At 42.6% G+C, this 17,500-nt stretch overlaps 1 protein-coding gene across 1 annotated transcript in view; it reads left to right on the top strand.

Moving 5' to 3' along the window:
- LOC123509159 (C-Jun-amino-terminal kinase-interacting protein 4-like) overlaps positions 1 to 17,500 on the top strand; it is a 44,795-nt gene that overhangs the window by 17,819 nt on the left and 9,476 nt on the right. Inside the window, 11 exon segments of the mRNA XM_045263347.1 lie at positions 2,257 to 2,314; positions 3,102 to 3,158; positions 6,305 to 6,452; positions 7,628 to 7,730; positions 7,733 to 7,814; positions 8,586 to 8,756; positions 13,163 to 13,454; positions 14,017 to 14,166; positions 14,618 to 14,801; positions 15,838 to 15,892; positions 15,949 to 16,115. Coding sequence (XP_045119282.1) covers positions 2,257 to 2,314; positions 3,102 to 3,158; positions 6,305 to 6,452; positions 7,628 to 7,730; positions 7,733 to 7,814; positions 8,586 to 8,756; positions 13,163 to 13,454; positions 14,017 to 14,166; positions 14,618 to 14,801; positions 15,838 to 15,892; positions 15,949 to 16,115 — 1,467 coding nt within the window.

Here is a 17,500-nt window from a genome sequence, read left to right as displayed (position 1 = left end):
CACCACCACCACCACCACCACCACCACCTCAAGTTACAGATAATTTCTTTGGTAAGAGAGAAATACAATTGTTTACTCTCTCTCTCTCTCTCTCTCTCTCTCTCTCTCTCTCTCTCTCTCTCTCTCTCTCTCTCTCTCTCTCTCTCTCTCTCTTTCCAAGCCCTGTACAAAACACACTTCAAAACCTTTGTAGTAGTAATAGTAGTAGTAGTAGTACTGGGGCACATTTTTACCTTGAGATTTGTGTACCATTAGACCATTTTATTGACATTAGGAAGGGTGTATGGAGGGCAGAAGATTAATGGCCACAGTCTTCACTATTTTAACCCCTTCAGTACTGGGACACATTTTTACCTTGAGATTTGTGTACCATTAGACCATTTTATTGACATTAGGAAGGGTGTATGGAGGGCAGAAGATTAATGGCCACAGTCTTCACTATTTTAACCCCTTCAGTACTGGGACACATTTTTACCTTGAGATTTGTGTACCATTAGACCATTTTATTGACATTAGGAAGGGTGTATGGAGGGCAGAAGATTAATGGCCACAGTCTTCACTATTTTAACCCCTTCAGTACTGGGACACATTTTACCTTGAGATTTGTGTACCATTAGACCATTTTATTGACATTAGGAAGGGTGTATGGAGGGCAGAAGATTAATGGCCACAGTCTTCACTATTTTAACCCCTTCAGTACTGGGACACATTTTACCTTGAGATTTGTGTACCATTAGACCATTTTATTGACATTAGGAAGGGTGTATGGAGGGCAGAAGATTAATGGCCACAGTCTTCACTATTTTAACCCCTTCAGTACTGGGACACATTTTACCTTGAGATTTGTGTACCATTAGACCATTTTATTGACATTAGGAAGGGTGTATGGAGGGCAGAAGATTAATGGCCACAGTCTTCACTATTTTAACCCCTTCAGTACTGGGACACATTTTTACCTTGAGATTTGTGTACCATTAGACCATTTTATTGACATTAGGAAGGGTGTATGGAGGGCAGAAGATTAATGGCCACAGTCTTCACTATTTTAACCCCTTCAGTACTGGGACACATTTTTACCCTGAGATTTGTGCACCATTAGACCATTTTATTGACATTAGGAAGGGTGTATGGAGGGCAGAAGATTAATGGCCACAGTCTTCACCATTTTAATCCCCCACATGAGTTTGTGAAGCTGTACAAAATCACCAAATAGTCACCACAAGGAATAGGGAAACACGTCACGCTACTGAAGGGGTTAAAGGATTTTGCATGGCAGGAAACTCATAGGAGACTATTTTAGTAGTAGTAGTAGTAGTAGTAGTAGTAGTACAGGCAGCCCCCGCTTAATGAATGGGTTACGTTACCTAAAAAAATCCCATTCGTTGTGTAAATTTTCGTTGAGTGAACCAATTATAACACGTTTAACCCCTTAATTGAGGTTCCATTGAGAGATTATGCCGTTAAACATTTAAGCAGTTCAAGAGTATTATAATGGACACTAACATATGTATGGACGTCACTTTATAACATTGATCTTAAATATATGAAGGGAGGGAGACTGGATCGGGAAATTCTCTAACCAGCAACCTGTGGAATATACAAACCTTATATACCACATTTCCACAAGGCTCTCCACTTTACCCACTACAGAGTCACAAGTGGAGGTGATTCTTTTAGCCTGCAAGGAAGCTACAGCCTCACCAGCCTTCTTAATAGTCAGCTGGCTTGAAAAACAGTAGAGACAGCATATGGATGTTGACGAGTAATGCTATTAGTTTTGTGGCCTCTCTTGTGTCTGTCAATAATATCCAGCTTCATTTTGAGAGTAAGAGATTTCCTGGTCTTAGCAACGCCAGGCCACATTGCAGGGCGTCTTGGTGGCATGGTGAGCGAGGGAAGACAAGCTGCTATTGACAGGGGAGTGAGTGGTGTGCGTGTTCGCCATCAGAAGCGCTGGTGTGTTCAAATCTTGGAAAAAAAGCGAGTTTGGTGTTTGTTGTTGCGAAATTTCGTTGTGTGGACGTTCGTTAAGTAGGGTTGCCTGTAGTAGTAGTAGTAGTAGTAGTAATAGTAATAGTAGTAGTCACATAAATTTGCTAGTAACTTCTAAAATCCTGATTATTGAGTCCATTTTCAGTCTATTCCAGTCTATTTGAGTCTATTCAGTCTATTTCAGTCTATTTTCCCAGTCTATTTCAGTCCAGTTAGGTTAGGTAATGTTTTTGCTAATTGTTGTTGTTGTTGTTGTTGTTTCAGGAATGGGCAAGGAGGTGGAAAATCTTATCATGGAGAACAATGAACTGCTGGCTACCAAGTGAGTGTCTCTCTCTCTCTCTCTCTCTCTCTCTCTCTCTCTCTCTCTCTTGTAAGGACACTATTTTTAAGAGTTTTTTGTCATGTCTAGAGAAATCTTAAAAATAGGTGTGTTTTTGAAGGCCTGGTAACAAGAGGGGTGCCAGGGGTGTGGTGGGGTGAAAGATGCCTAGACTGGGGTGACTTCATGCATTTCTGGGGTATCTACTGGGGTTTTTTGGGGTGTTGGGGCATGTTTCTGTGTTTCTGGGGGTTTTTGAGGTCTGTTTATACAATTCTAGAGTGTTTAATGGGTTTTTTGGGGATGTGGGTGCTTGTTCATGGGGTTCTGGGGTGTTTAGAGGGGTGCCAGAGTGGTGTGAGTGCCTGTGAGTGCCTGGGGTGATGGTAGGGTGGAGTAATGTCCAATAAGAAGGCCTGGGTTGCATGGAAGAGTGTTGGCAAGGTGTGTGTGTGTGTAACTGAGTGGCTGGGCGTAAATATTAGTGTTGACAAAAGGGAGGTTAGGAATACTTGTAGATTAAGTTAGGTTAGGTTAAGTTAGGTTAGGATAGGATTAGGTTAAGTTAGGTTAGGTTAGGGTTAAGTTAGGTTAGTGTTGGTTAGGTTAGGTTAGGTTAGGTTAAGTTAAGTTAGGTTAGGGTTAAGTTAGGTTAGTGTTGGTTAGGTTAGTGTGGGCTAGGTTAGGTTAGGTTAAGTTAAGTTAGGTTAGGTTAGGTTAGTGTTGGCTGTGTTGCATGTTGCTGTGTTGGCGCAGTGACTAATCCAGTGTTGTCTTTGTGTTCCAGGAATGCCTTAAATATTGTGAAAGATGACCTCATTGCCAAAGTAGATGAACTAACAAGGTAATGTGTCTGTGTGTCTGTGTGCATGTCTTTGTGTCTGGGTATGTGTATCTGTGTGTGTGTGTGTGTGTGTGTGTGTGTGTGTCTGTCTGTCTGTCTGTCTGTGTGTCTCTGGGGTTTTGTCTGTCTGTTTGTCTGTCTCTGGGTCTGTGTGTCTCTGTCTGTCTGTCTGTGTGTCTGTGGGTCTCAGTCAGTGTGTGTGTGTGTGTGTGAGAAATAGATTACTAGTGTTTTAGTTTGTTGTCTAGAAATATGTGTGTGTGTGTGTCTGTCTGTTTAGTGTGTCTGCCCATCTGTTAGTGTCTGTCCGTCTGTTAGTTTGTCTGTCCGTCTGTTAGTGTGTCTGTCCGTCTGTTAGTGTGTCTGTGTGTCTAACATTCCTAACACCCCACAAAAGCATTATGGGACTGACTGAGGTGAATGAACTAAAAGCATGACAATAACAACAACAACAACAACAACACTAACAACAATCTAACTTGTATTTAAAGGGACCACACATTAGATGCAAAAATTAAAAACAAAATAAGAAATAAAAGAAAAAATAATATAGAAAAAAATAGATAGATTGCCAGTTTAATAGAGAAATTATTATTGAGAGAGAGAGAGAGAGAGGGGGGGGTGGCAGGGAGGCAGGCCAGCTGTTCTCAATCCCTGCTGTAAGAAAAGGCTGGCAGATTTCACTTAACTTTGGAATATTGATAGAAAAACATGCTGCATTTAGTAAGGAGCTGACACACATACATACAGACATACATATATTCATTCATATGTACATACATATACATCGAAAGGCATTATTATATTTTTTTAACCCCTTCAGTAGCGTGACGTGTTTCCCTATTCCTTGTGGTGACTATTTGGTGATTTTGTACAGCTTCACAAACTCATGTGGGGGATTAAAATGGTGAAGACTGTGGCCATTAATCTTCTGCCCTCCATACACCCTTCCTAATGTCAATAAAATGGTCTAATGGTACACAAAACTCAATTAAAATAGTGAAGACTGTGGCCATTAATCTTCTGCCCTCCATACACCCTTCCTAATGTCAATAAAATGGTCTAATGGTACACAAAACTCAATTAAAATAGTGAAGACTGTGGCCATTAATCTTCTGCCCTCCATACACCCTTCCTAATGTCAATAAAATAGTCTAATGGTACACAAATCTCAAGGTAAAAATGTGTCCCAGTACTGAAGGGGTTAAAATAGTGAAGACTGTGACCATTAATCTTCTGCCCTCCATACACCCTTCCTAATGTCAATAAAATGGTCTAATGGTACACAAATCTCAAGGTAAAAATGTGTCCCAGTACTGAAGGGTTCAAGGGAGATAAATCTTCATACTGGTGCCATAGTGAAGGAATTAATCTTCATATTGGTGCCAAAGTTAGGAATTAATCTTGATACTGGTGCCAAAACGCGTCCCGGTCATAGTGGTTGCAGTGATTGGCCGCGGAGTGAGACGGAACGCGGGAGTCGGGGAGTGAGACAGTTCGTAGTCGCATTGAGCTGTGGCTGGGTGAGGTCGTGGTTCGCTGGCTGGCGGTGTTGCTAGTGAGTGAGTGGTGAAGATGGTGATAATAGTGACGAAGAGAATAGCGTGTGTGTGTAGCCTCTCCGTAGTCAGAGGTGAACTATTAATACACCGTTGAGGATACAAAGTGTGGGTGTATGGGTGGAGGGGTGTGTACTGTGTGTGGGTGCCTGCTGGTGACACGGACAGCCGCCGCCAAGCAGTCTGTGGCTAACGTAGGTACTATATTGGTGTAACTCATCATTCCACGTTGGTGTCATGTCATACCCTAACGTTGGTGACCTCCAGAGCAACATGTCAGTGAACTAAAGCTTGTCAATACTTCAGAACCCCAATAATGCAAGCCTTCAATACGTCAACAAACCAATCCCCGGACCCGCTGCCTCTCTCTCAGCCATTGTCTGCCTCATCTCTCACTCATCACAGGCCAGGCAGGTCACAAAGTGGAGCCATAGGCCTAATCTTTCGTTTCCGTTGTTGAAATATATCCATAAATGCCTGATTTGTGTGTTTTGAAGGCCCAGTGAGGGGAAGCGGGCCGGGACGCCATGTTGTGACGTCACGAGTTCCAGGCTGTGACGTCATCATCGCCTCCCGCCAAAACGCCCCGCCGGGGTCCCAGATCGTCGACTACCACTATTATTTATATTTGTCTCAATTCATTTATTTGGAGTGACAAATGCCTTTTAAGTGTTTCTAATGATAGTTCGTTGTGTTTTGCGTGTGTTCCATGCCCGAGTTGAGTGAAGTGCGGTGATTTTTAGGGTGTTTGTGACTTAAATGAGAGGGCGAAAATACGCCAAAATTTTTCCCCGCTGTAAGTGATTTTTTGTTTGAGGTTTTAGCGAAGTGTTTGTGTTTGCAGGGAATGGTTTATGATGAGACAAGTGTGCAGGGCTCCTGACAAGTGAAGGATGTGCACCTGAAGAATGACTTGTAGCCGTGGTAATGTTGCAAAACACGTCAATTTTAAGATATTTATTTTTCTGCTAGGGCGAGTTGCCAGGTTGTCATATGTTGAAATGATAGTCAAAATTTTTGAAAGACGTTATCAATCCTGTTGAATGAAATTGTTGGCCTTTACAATTGTTTTGAAGCAAGTCAAAGTTCAAACACTTTATTTAACATGTTTTTTGAACAATCTTTATTATTCCTCAACCAGGCAATATTTTTATATTTTAAGAATTAGTTTCAATTACTAACGAGTCAGAATTGTCACATAATTCGTGTCCAGCGCCCTTTTTGGGATTCGTCATTTTCAAAATGATTTACGGTAACGTATGTAAGTGACGTCATCAAGGGGGGTCCCCCGGCTGGTCCCTGACCCACACCCCTCTCCGGCCCGAGGGAGTGGGGGTGGATGGGTGGGTGTGTGTGTGTGTGTGTGTGTGTGTGTGTGTGTGTGTGTGTGTAGCCTTGTCTTTCTGTATCAAGGGGAAGGACCTCCCGGCTGGACCCAAACCCGTCCCCTACTCCCACCCCAAGGGAGTGTGTGTGTATCTCTCTATTTTTAGCCTGACCTAACTAAAGTGTGTGTGTGTGTGTGTGTGTGTGTGTGTGTGTGTGTGTGTGTGTAGCCTGACCTAAGCCAGCGTTGTGTGTCCGCAGTGAGCAAGAGATCCTGCGAGAGGAGATCAAGTCCCTGAACGCCGTCAAGTCCCGCCTGCGTCTGCGCATCACGGAGCTGGAGGACGAGGTCAAGAAGGTGAAGGAGGAGGCAGAGAAGGTCGCCAAGGCTGGGAAGTCTGACGATGAGGTGAGGTCAACCATAAAATATTAAAGTGACCTAAAGTATCCTAAAATGTAATTGAAAACCCTAAACTATCTTAAAATACCCTAAAAACACCCTAAACTATCTTAAAATACACTAAAAACACCCTAAACTATCTTAATTACACTAAAAACACCCTAAACTATCTTAAAATACATTAAAAATTATCTTAAAACACCCAGAACTATATTTAAATACCCTAAAAACATCCTATACTATCCAAAACACCCTAAACTATCTTAAAATGCCATAAAACACCCTAAACTATCTTAATACACTCTAAACTATTTTAAAATGCCATATAAACACCCTAAACAATCTTAAAATGCCATAAAAACACCCTAAACTCATAAAACATCATAAACTATCTTTAAATGCCCCAAAAACACCCTAAACTATCTTAGAATGCCCTAAAAACACTCTAAACTATCTTAAAACACTCCGAACAATCTTTAAATGCCCTAAAAACACTCTAAACTATCTTCAAACACAGTAAAAGCCATCTTAAAATGCCACAAAAACACTAAACTATCTTAAAACACTCAGAAGAATCTTAAAATGCCATAAAAACACTAAACTATCTTAAAACACCCTAAAAACACTCCAAACAATCTTTAAATGCCCTGAAAACACTGAACTATCTTAAAATGCCCTAAAAACACTCTAAACTATCTTAAAACACCCTAAAAACACTCCAAACAATCTTTAAATGCCCTAAAAAACACTAAACTATCTTAAAACACTCCGAACAATCTTAAAATACCATAAAAACACACTAAACTATCTTAAAACACCCTTAAAACACTCCAAACAATCTTTAAATGCCCTAAAAACACTCTAAACTATCTTAAAACACCCTAAAATGCCCTAAAAACACTCTAAACTATCTTAAAACACCCTTAAAACACTCTGAACACAATCTTAAAATGCCATAAAAACACTCTAAACTATCTTAAAACACCCTAAAATGCCCTAAAAACACTCTAAACTATCTTAAAATACCCTTAAAACACTCTGAACAATCTTAAAATGCCATAAAAACACTCTAAACTATCTTAAAATGGCGTAAAAACACTCTAAACACTCCAAACAATCTTAAAATGCCCTAAAAATTAACCCAACCCAACCCAACCTAACCTAACCTAACCCACGACCCCCAGGAGGACGTACCAATGGCCCAGAGGAAGAGGTTCACCCGCGTGGAGATGGCCCGGGTGCTGATGGAGCGGAACCAGTACAAGGAGAGGTTCATGGAGTTGCAGGAGGCGTGAGGTGGACCGAGATGATCCGGGCCACACGCACGGACCCAGCCACTGATAAGAAGAATAAGCAGACTATTTGGAAGTTGTGAGTGTGTGTGTGTGTGTGTGTGTGAGAGAGAGAGAGAGAGAGAGTTATTGAAAGAAAGAGAGAGAGTTATTGAAAGAGAGAGAGAGAGAGAGTGTGTGTGTGTGTGTGTCATTCAAAGAGAGAGTGTGTGTGTGAGAGAGAGAGAGAGAGAGAGAGAGAGTGTGTGAGAGAGAGAGAGAGAGTGTGTGTGTGTGTGAGAGAGAGAGAGAGAGAGAGTGTGTCATTCAAAGAGAGTATGTGTGTGTGTGTGAGAGAGAGAGAGAGAGAGTGTCATTCAAAGAGAGAGAGAGTGTGTGTGTGTGAGAGAGAGAAAGAGAGAGAGAGAGTGATTGAAAGAGAGAGAGAGAGAGTGTTATTTTGAAAGAGAGAGAGAGTGTTATTTTGAAAGAGAGAGAGAGTGAGTCTGTCATTCAAAGAGAGAGAGTGTGTGTGTGTGTGTGAGAGAGAGAGAGAGAGAGAGAGAGAGAGTGGTTCATTCAAAGAGAGAGTGTGTGTGTGTGTGTATGTGTGATTGAAAAAACATCCAAATTGTCTTAAAATGCCCTTAAAACACTCTCTCTCTCTCTCTCTCTCTCTCTCTCTCTCTCTCTCTCTCTCTCTCTCTCTCTCTCTCTCTCTCTCTCACACACACACACGAAATTGTCCTCCAATCTTTACATTTCAATTTTTCTATCTCTCTCCTCCTCCTCCTCCACCACCACCACCACCACCACCACCACCACCACCACCACCACCACCATCTCACACCCCCTCTTCTCTCCCACACAGCTTCAGCAACCTCTTTAGCACCTCAGAGAAGCCACAGAGAAAGCCACTTCCGTACGGCAACGTTCGATACAGTGCACCAGCCAGCCAGGTGACCCCCGCCCTGGACACCATGAGGAGGAAGAATCTTGCCGACCACAGACGCAAGGGGCTCGAGATTTTTGATGCTGGATTGTGAGTCTTGGGGCTGTGTTAGATGAGAACTGGGGTATTGTGGGGTGGGTTTTAAGGGTGTTTTGGTGGTTTAAGGGTGTTTGGGTGGTTTAAAGGGTGTTTTGGTGTTTTTTTGTGGTTTTAAGGGTGTTTTGGGTGGTTTAAAGGGTGTTTTGGTGTTTTTTTGTGGTTTTAAGGGTGTTTTGGGTGGTTTAAAGGGTATTTTGGTGTTTTTGTGTTTAAAGGGTGTTTTAGGGTTTTAAGTTTTAAGGTTTTTTGGGTGGTTTAAGGGTGTTTTGGTGTTTTTTAGTGGTGTTAAGTGTGTTTTGGGTGGTTTTAAGGGTTATTAGGGTGTGTTTGAGGGTTTTTAAGGTGTTTTAAGGGTTTGGGTGGTTTAAAGGGTTTTTGGTGTTTTGTGGTGTGTTTGGGTTTAAGGGTTATTAGGGTGTGTTTGGTGGTTTTAGGGTGTTTTTGTGTTTGGTGGTTTATGGGTGTTTTAAAGTGTGTTTTGGCTGGTTTTAAGGGTTATTAGGGTTTGTTTAGTGGTTTTTAGGGTGATTTAAGGTTTTTGGTGTGTTTGGTAGTTTTGGGTGGTTTAAAGGTTTTTGGTGTTTTTAGTGGTGTTAAGTGTGTTTTGGGTGGTTTTAAGGGTTATTAGGGTGTGTTTGATGGTTTTTAGGGTGTTTAAGGGTTTTTTGGGTGTGTTTGGTGGTTTAAAGGGTGTTTTGGGTGGTTTATGGGTGTTTAAGGTTTTTGGGTGTTTTTTGTGGTTTTAAGTGTGTTTACCTGGTTTTAAGGGTGTTTTAGGGGTTATTAGGATGTGTTTGGTGTTGTAAAGGGTGTTTTAAGGTGTTTTGGGTGTGTTTGGTGGTTTTTAAAGGTTTTGGAGTGTTTTGTTTTGTGTTTTGGTTTAAGGATGTTTTAGGGTTATTAGGATGTGTTGAGTGTTTTAAAGGGTGTTTTAAGGTGTTTTGGGTGTTTTTGGTGGTTTAAGGGTGTTTTGGGTGGTTTATGGGTGTTTTAAAGGTTTTGGGGTGTTTTGGGTGGTTTTAAGGGTGTTTTAACCTCTTCTGCTTCTGTTTGACAATTTTATACAGCTTGTGAGTCTTGGGTGACTAGGTTAGGTTAGGCTTGGTAAGACAGACAGACAGGACAGACAGACAGACGGACGGACAGATGGATAAAAAAAGAGATTAGATTTTAATTGGTTAGACAAGAAAAAAAAAAGATTAGGTTCAGCTTATTAAGTTTTCCTTTTCTTTTTAAGTTTGTTTTGGTTAAGTTAGGTTATGGGAGGAGGAGGAGGAGGAGGAGGAGGAGGAGGAGGAGGAGGAGGAAGAAGAGGAGGAGGAGAAAAAGGATATAAAAGTGTTGATAATGAAGAGGAAGAGGAAGAAGAGAAGAAGAAGGAGGAGGAAGGGAAGAAGGAGGAGGAGGAGGAGGAGGAGGAGGAGGAGGAGGAGGAGGAAGTGAAGAAGAGGAGGAGGAGGAGGAGGAGGAAGGGAAGAGGAAGAGGAGGAGGAGGAGGAATAAATAAAATGACAATCAAGAAGAGGAGGAAGACAAGACAAGACAGGTTAGGTTAAGTCTGTCTGTCTGTCTGTCTGTCTGTCTATCTATCTATCTATCTATCTATCTATCTATCTATCTATCTGTGTTACTACCTCTGCCTCACCTCACTATCTATCTGTCTATCCATCTGTCTGTCTGTCTGTCTGTCTGTCTGTCTGTCTGTCTGTCTGTCTGAGCACCCATTAGTCTGTCTGTCTGTCTGTCTGAGCACCCATTAGTCTGTCTGTCTGTCTATCTGAGCACCCATTAGTCTGTGTCTGTCTGTCTGTCTGTCTGTCTGAGCACCCATTAGTCTGTCTGTCTGTCTGTCTGAGCACCCTATTAGTCTGTGTCTGTCTGTCTGTCTGAGCACCCATTAGTCTGTCTGTCTGTCTGTCTGAGCATCCATGTTTGTTTGTTTGTGTGTTTGTTTGTGTTTGTCAAATGTCAAAGTTTTTGTATTCCATCAAATTATTTTTTTCATTTCCTTGTATTTCCTTGATTTCTCTATTTATTCTATTTCACCATTTATTCTATTTCACCATTTTTTTCTGAATTCTCTTTTTAGTTTGCTAGTTTTCTCTCTCTCCGTAACCATTTTCTGTATTCTTCCCCTTCATTTTGTCTCTCTCTCATGTATTTCCCCTTATTCACCCTGCACGTCATCAGTAAGGGTGAGAGTAACACTTGTGAATGCCCCTACTTCACCTCTTAACTGTATGTCTGTATGTATTTATTTATGTAGAGTACACACCAATTTGTATTAATTTGGCGAAGAATTTTGGTCATCTAGGCAATGCAGTAAGTCCTCATGTACAGAACAGTCACCCCTCGGCTATCACGACTCTTCAGCTGTTTTGTTGTGACCCCATTAGTCTGTCTGAGAACCCATTAGTCTGTCTGTTTGTCTGAGAATCCATTAGTCTGTCTGTCTGTCTGAGATCCCATGAAAAGTTGCTAAAATGTTATTATTGCGATCTCATTAGTCTGTGTGTCTGTCTGTCTTAGTACCCATTAGTCTGTCTGTCTGTCTGAGATCCCATTAGTCTGTCTGTCTGTCTGTCTGAGATCCCATTAGTCTGTCTGTCTGTTTGAGCACCCATTAGTCTATCTGTCTAAGCACCCATGTCTGTCTAAGCACCCATTAGTCTATCTGTCAGCACCCATTAGTCTATCTGTCTAAGCACCCATGTCTGTCTAAGCACCCATTAGTCTATCTGTCAGCACCCATTAGTCTATCTGTCTAAGCACCCATTAGTCTATCTGTCAGCACCCATTAGTCTATCTGTCAGCACCCATTAGTCTATCTGTCTAAGCACCCATTAGTCTATCTGTCAGCACCCATTAGTCTATCTGTCAGCACCCATTAGTCTATCTGTCTAAGCACCCATTAGTCTATCTGTCTAAGCACCCATGTCTGTCTAAGCACTCATTAGTCTATCTGTCAGCACCCATTAGTCTGTCTATCTATTGCACACCCAGCCATCTGAGGGGTCATTGGCCAAAGCTGCCTTCCCATATTGATTAACGACAGTCTGTGTGTGCGTCCTCTCCGCTAGACAGAGATAGGCAAATTCTACCATATTTTGTGCTCCAAGTGGCCACCAACCCTCCAAACGTCCTGTACCATCCCCAAACGTCCTGTACCATCTCCAAACGTCCTCTACCATCTCCAAACGTCCTGTACCATCTCCAAACGTCCTGTACCATCTCCAAACGTCCTGTACCATCTCCAAACGTCCTGTACCATCTCCAAACGTCCTCTACCATCTCCAAACGTCCTGTACCATCTCCAAACGTCCTGTACCATCTCCAAATGTCCTGTACCATCTCCAAACGTCCTGTACCATCTCCAAACGTCCTGTACCATATCCAAACGTCCTGTACCATCTCCAAACGTCCTGTACCATCTCCAAACGTCCTCTACCATCTCCAAACGTAAACTAATGAGATATGACTGAACCCTAGCTGTGAAATGTTTGTGAGTGTTAATACAGTAAGCTGGTGTGATTTTTTTGGTGTTTTAATGGTGTTTTAATGGGTACCGCTAAATTGCGCAGAATTTTAAGAAAGGTTGATTAATTTGGGGTCTTTTTTGGCTAACGCACCTATTTCACCCTCCATTAAGTGTGATAGTTGAGTTTTAAGTGTGACTGAATGACCACCACCTCCACCACCACCACCACCACCACCACCACCACCACCACCACCTCCACCTCCACCACCATTTTAGACAACACCACTGCTCTAGAACCACAAATTCACTCAGTTTTAATTAATGAGGACTTACTGTGCTCTAAATACTCAAAAAAAAGGGTGAATATTGTAACATGCACACACGTAAATGAAGTCTCTGTTGTGTTAAGGGATTTGATTCTCTTTCTTCTTGTTTTGTGGGATTTATAGATTTTTGTGGTGTTGGATTCCATAGTTTGTTCTTAATAGAGGATTTGATACCTTATATTTTTCTTGTCATGTTTTTTTTTTAGCTAGTTTTGTTTTGATTTGTTGATTTATTTATTTGTTTGTTTGTTTGTTTGTTTGTTTTCTGCATTCTAAGTGTTTCTTGCATGTTCCCTCTGGTGTTTGTTTGTTTGTTTGTGTTTGTTTACCTGTATTTTCTTCCCTGTTCTTCCTTCTGCTTCCTCCTCCTCCTCCTCCTCCTCCTCCTCCTCCTCCTCCTCCTCCTCCTCCTCCTCCTCCTCCTGTACCACCCCCAGTGACGCAGACTTAGACCCACTCACCGAAACACACTCCTTAGAAACAAGCCTCTCTCCACCTCCGTCCCCCTCCGCCGATGACCTAGCCCCCCCAGCCTACACCCCAGACCCCTCCTGCACCCCCCCCTTCCTCACCCTCCTCCCCAACACTCACAGCTCGTCGGAAAAACTGCAACAACGAAGGGCTACTGAGCGACGTGAGCAGTACCGCCAGGTCCGCGCCCACGTCAAGAAGGACGACGGAAGATTACAGGCTTACGGGTGGAGTCTTCCGGCTAAGACTGGGCAGAGGGCTATAGAAGGGCCCCCCGCACCAGCCCCATCAGCCGCCGCCGCCGCCGCAACCTCAGCGCCGCAGCAGAGGGGAGCGACGGCAGCCTCCTCGCATATTCCAGTCCCAGTGCCTGTTTATTGCCGGCCACTAATGGAAAAGGAGCCAGGCATGAAGGTAGAGAGAGTGAGAGGGGGGTGTATGTGAGAGAGTGAGAGTGGAGGGGGAGGTGTATGTGAGAGAGTGAGAGTGGAGGGGGGGTGTATGTGAGAGTGAGACAGGGGGTGATTAAAATGTATAGAAATTTGGATTTAGAGAGAGAAAAAAAGGATGTGTTTGTGAGAGAGAGAGAGAGAGAGAGAGAGAGGATAAGTAGAAAAAAAAATGAGAGAAAGAGAGGGAAAGAAAATGTGTGAGAGAAAGAGAGAGAGAGAGAGAGAGGGGTTGTTTATTTATTTATTTATTTTAATTTTTCTAAGTTTATAAGAAAGACAGAAGAGAGAGAGAGAGAGAGACTTATACTTAATACCCTCATTTTCTTCCCTCCCTCCACCACCACCACCACCACCACCACCTCCACATCCCCTCAACCACTCCTCTCCACCATCTTCACCTCCACCTCTTCCGTCCATTCCTCCTCCTCCACCTCGTCTTCCCCTCAACCATTCCTCTCCACCACCATCACCTCCACCCTTCCTTCTCTTCCACCTCCTCCGTCCATTCCTCCACCTCTCCACAGATCTGGTGTGCGGCCGGAGTTAATTTGACAGGTGGAAGGACTCGCGATGGTGGAAGTATTGTGGGGGCTAGCGTCTTCTACTCTGGGGATACAGAGACCACCACAGTGAAGCCCGCCGATGATGTGGAGACACTCGACCAGGAACTTAAGGTGGAGCAGGGTGGAAGAATGTGGAAGAGGGGGTGTGGAAGGGTCTAGGAGGGTTCAAGAGGTTTTTAAGGGTGTTTTTTCAAGGGGTTTGTGTGTGGAAGAGTGTGTGTAGGAACAAAAGGTGGAGTAAGGTGGAAGAATGTGGAAGAGGGGTGTGGAAGAATGTGGAAGGGTTCAAGGGTGTTTTTTCAAGGGTTTTGTGTGTGTGGAAGAGTGTGTGTAGGAACAAAAGGTGGATCAGGGTGGAAGAATGTGGAAGAGGAGGTGTGGAAGGGTCTAGGAGGGTTCAAGAGGTTTTTAAGGGTGTTTTTCAAGTGGTTTGTGTGTGGAAGAGTGTGGAAAGAGTGTGCGTAGGAACAAAAGGTGGAAGAATGTGGAAGAAGAGAGAGAGAAAGACAGACAGACAGACAGCACCCCCTCAAACCTTAATCCATCCCCCAAACCCCCACAGGAAGGAGAGAGAGAGCGGAAGGAAGGTGAATTACTGGAGCAGACCCTCTCCTCTCTGGTGTGGATCTGCACCTCCACACACGCCATCAGCAAAGTAACTGTCATTGACGCCAACAACCCTGCTGACATCCTCGAGTCTTTCCACGTGTGTTCCTCCCACCTCCTGTGTATCGCTAGTGTTCCTGGTAAGTCGGGGGGGTGTGTTTGGGTAAGTTAAGGTGTATTTTAAGATAGTTTTGGTGTTTTTAGTGCATTTTAAGACTGTTTAGGGTGTTTTTAGGGCATTTGAAGACAGTTTAGGGTGTTTTTAGGGCATTTTAAGACCAGTTTTTGGCATTTTGAGACAGTTTAGGGTATTTTTAGGGCATTTTAAGACAGTTTAGGGTGTTTTTAGGGCATATTAAGATGGTTTAGGGTGTTTTAAAGGCATTTTAAGAGTTTTTGGCATTTTGAGACAGTTTAGGGTATTTTTAGGGCATTTGAAGACAGTTTAGGGTGTTTTAGGGCATTTGAAGACAGTTTAGGATGTTTTTAGGGCATTTGAAGACAGTTTAGGCTGTTTTTAGGGCATTTTAAGAGTATTTGGCATTTTGAGACAGTTTAGGCTGTTTTTAGGGCATTTGAAGACAGTTTAGGGTGTTTTTAGGGTATTTTAAGACAGTTTTTGGCGTTTTGAGATAGTTTAGGGTATTTTTAGGGCATTTTAAGAGTTTTTGGCATTTTGAGACAGTTTAGGATGTTTTAGGGGATTTTAAAACAGTTTAGGGCATTTTAAGACAGTTTTGGTGTTTTTAGGGCATTTTAAGACAGTTTTGGTGTTATGGCATTTTAAGACAGTTTAGGGCATTTTAAGACAGCTTTGGTGTTTTTAGGGCATTTTAAGACAGTTTTGGTGTGTTTAGGGCATTTTAGAGTTTAGGGTGATTTTTAGGGATTTTAAGACAGTTTAGGGTGTGGTTGACGCCAACAACCCTGCTGACGTCCTTGAGTCCTTCCACATGTGTTCCTCCCACCTCCTGTGTATTGCAAGTGTTCCTGGTAAGTCGGGGGGGTGAAATGGTGTTTTTAGGGGCACTTTGAAGACAGTGTAAGGGTGTTTTGTTATTTATTATTTTGAAACGTTTTATTTTATTTTTGGCTACAAAATTCTGCGGAACATAATCTCTCTCTCTCTCTCTCTCTCTCTCTCTCTCTCTCTCTCTCCCTCTCCCTCTCTCTCAGGTGCCAAGGAGAGCGACTATTCCATGGACGAAGACTTTAACAAAATTGAGAAAACATCAACAATAATACCACAACCACCACCACCACCACCACCTCCGCCACCACTGCCACCACCACCACTACCACCACCACCACCACAGAGGGAGACACCGCTGGGGGAGGAAAGGCGGAAGAGAGTGCGTCTATGGGTACTCTGTCCTTCATCAGCTGTGCCGCAGGAGGGAATATTTTGACACAATCACCGACAGCTCCAGAGACCCCAGAGAAGGAAATTGAAGGTGTGTGTGTGTGTGTGTGTGTTTGGGGTGTTTCAAGTGTGTTTCTGTCCTTGTTTTGTGTGTGCGTTTGTGTGTTTTTGAGTGTTTTGTCGTATCTGTGGTATTCTGTGTGTGTGTTTACCTAGTAGTTTTACAGGGCCTGGGCTTTATGCTCGTGTGCCCCCCCCCTTGTCTCCATATCTACACTTATCCAATTTTTCTGTCAAGCTCTGCACACTCGTTGGTGACATAACTTCCTCACTCAAACTGTTCCACGTCTCAACAATCTTTGCGGGAAACTCAATTTTTTAACATCTCTCAGACATCTTCCTATTCTCAGCTTTTTACTATGCTATGATCTTGTGCTTCTAGTGTCATATTCTTCTCTCAGGATCAGTTTCTCATTATCCACTTGGTCCATTCCGTTGATCCATTTATAAACTTGTATCAGGTCTCTCTCTCTCCTTCTTTGTTCCAGGGTTGGTAGATCCATAGCCTTTAGTCTCTCCTCATATGTCATCCTTCAAATTCTGGAACCATTCTTGTAGCCATTTTTGTAGTCTCTCCAATTTCCTTATGTGTTTCTTTTTATGAGGGGTCCACACTACTCCTGCATATTCCAATCTGGGTCTTATTATAGTACTTATCAATTTCTTCATCATTTCTTTGTCCATGTAGTGAAATGCTACTCCAATATTCCTTAGCAAATTATATGTTTCTCTAAAATTCTATCAATATGGCTTACTGGTTGATTGTTTTCTTCCATCGTCACTCCTAAGTCCTTTTCCTTTTTACTTTCTCCAGTTCTACTCCATCTCCCATCTTATAGATTCCCACAGGTCGTCTTTCACTCTTTCCCATTTCCATGACATGGCTTTTGTTCACATTGAATTCCATTTCCCACTTTTTACTCCATTCCCAGATCTTATTTAGGTCTTCTTGCAGTATTTCACAATCCTCTTTTGCTTTATAACTCTGCACAGTTTCGTATCATCTGCAAACAGATTTATGTAGCTGTTCACTCCTTCTGGCATGTCGTTAATATAAATGAGGAAAAGTATTGGTGCCAATACTGACCCCTGTGGCACTCCGCTTTCTACTGCTCTCCACTTGGACTTCATATCTTTAACTACCGTCCTTATTTCTCTCCCCCTCAAATAATTTTCTATCCATCTCAATGTGCTTCCTTTTAAGCCACCCTTCTCCTCTAACTTCCACAGTAATCTTGCATGTGGCACTTTGTCAAACGCCTTTTTTAAATCCAAATAAATACAGTCAACCCATCCCTCTCTCTCTTGTACTCTATCAACTATTCTAGAATAGAAACTCAATAAATTAGTTACACAAGACCGTCCTTTTCTAAAACCAAATTGGCTATTTGATATTAATTTGTTGTCTTCAAGGAA

Source organism: Portunus trituberculatus, chromosome 26, assembly GCF_017591435.1.
Source record: "Portunus trituberculatus isolate SZX2019 chromosome 26, ASM1759143v1, whole genome shotgun sequence".
In the NCBI taxonomy this organism is placed as follows: domain Eukaryota; kingdom Metazoa; phylum Arthropoda; class Malacostraca; order Decapoda; family Portunidae; genus Portunus; species Portunus trituberculatus.
Note: the sequence above shows the minus strand (reverse complement) of the source record. Positions and strands in the feature narration are given on the sequence as shown.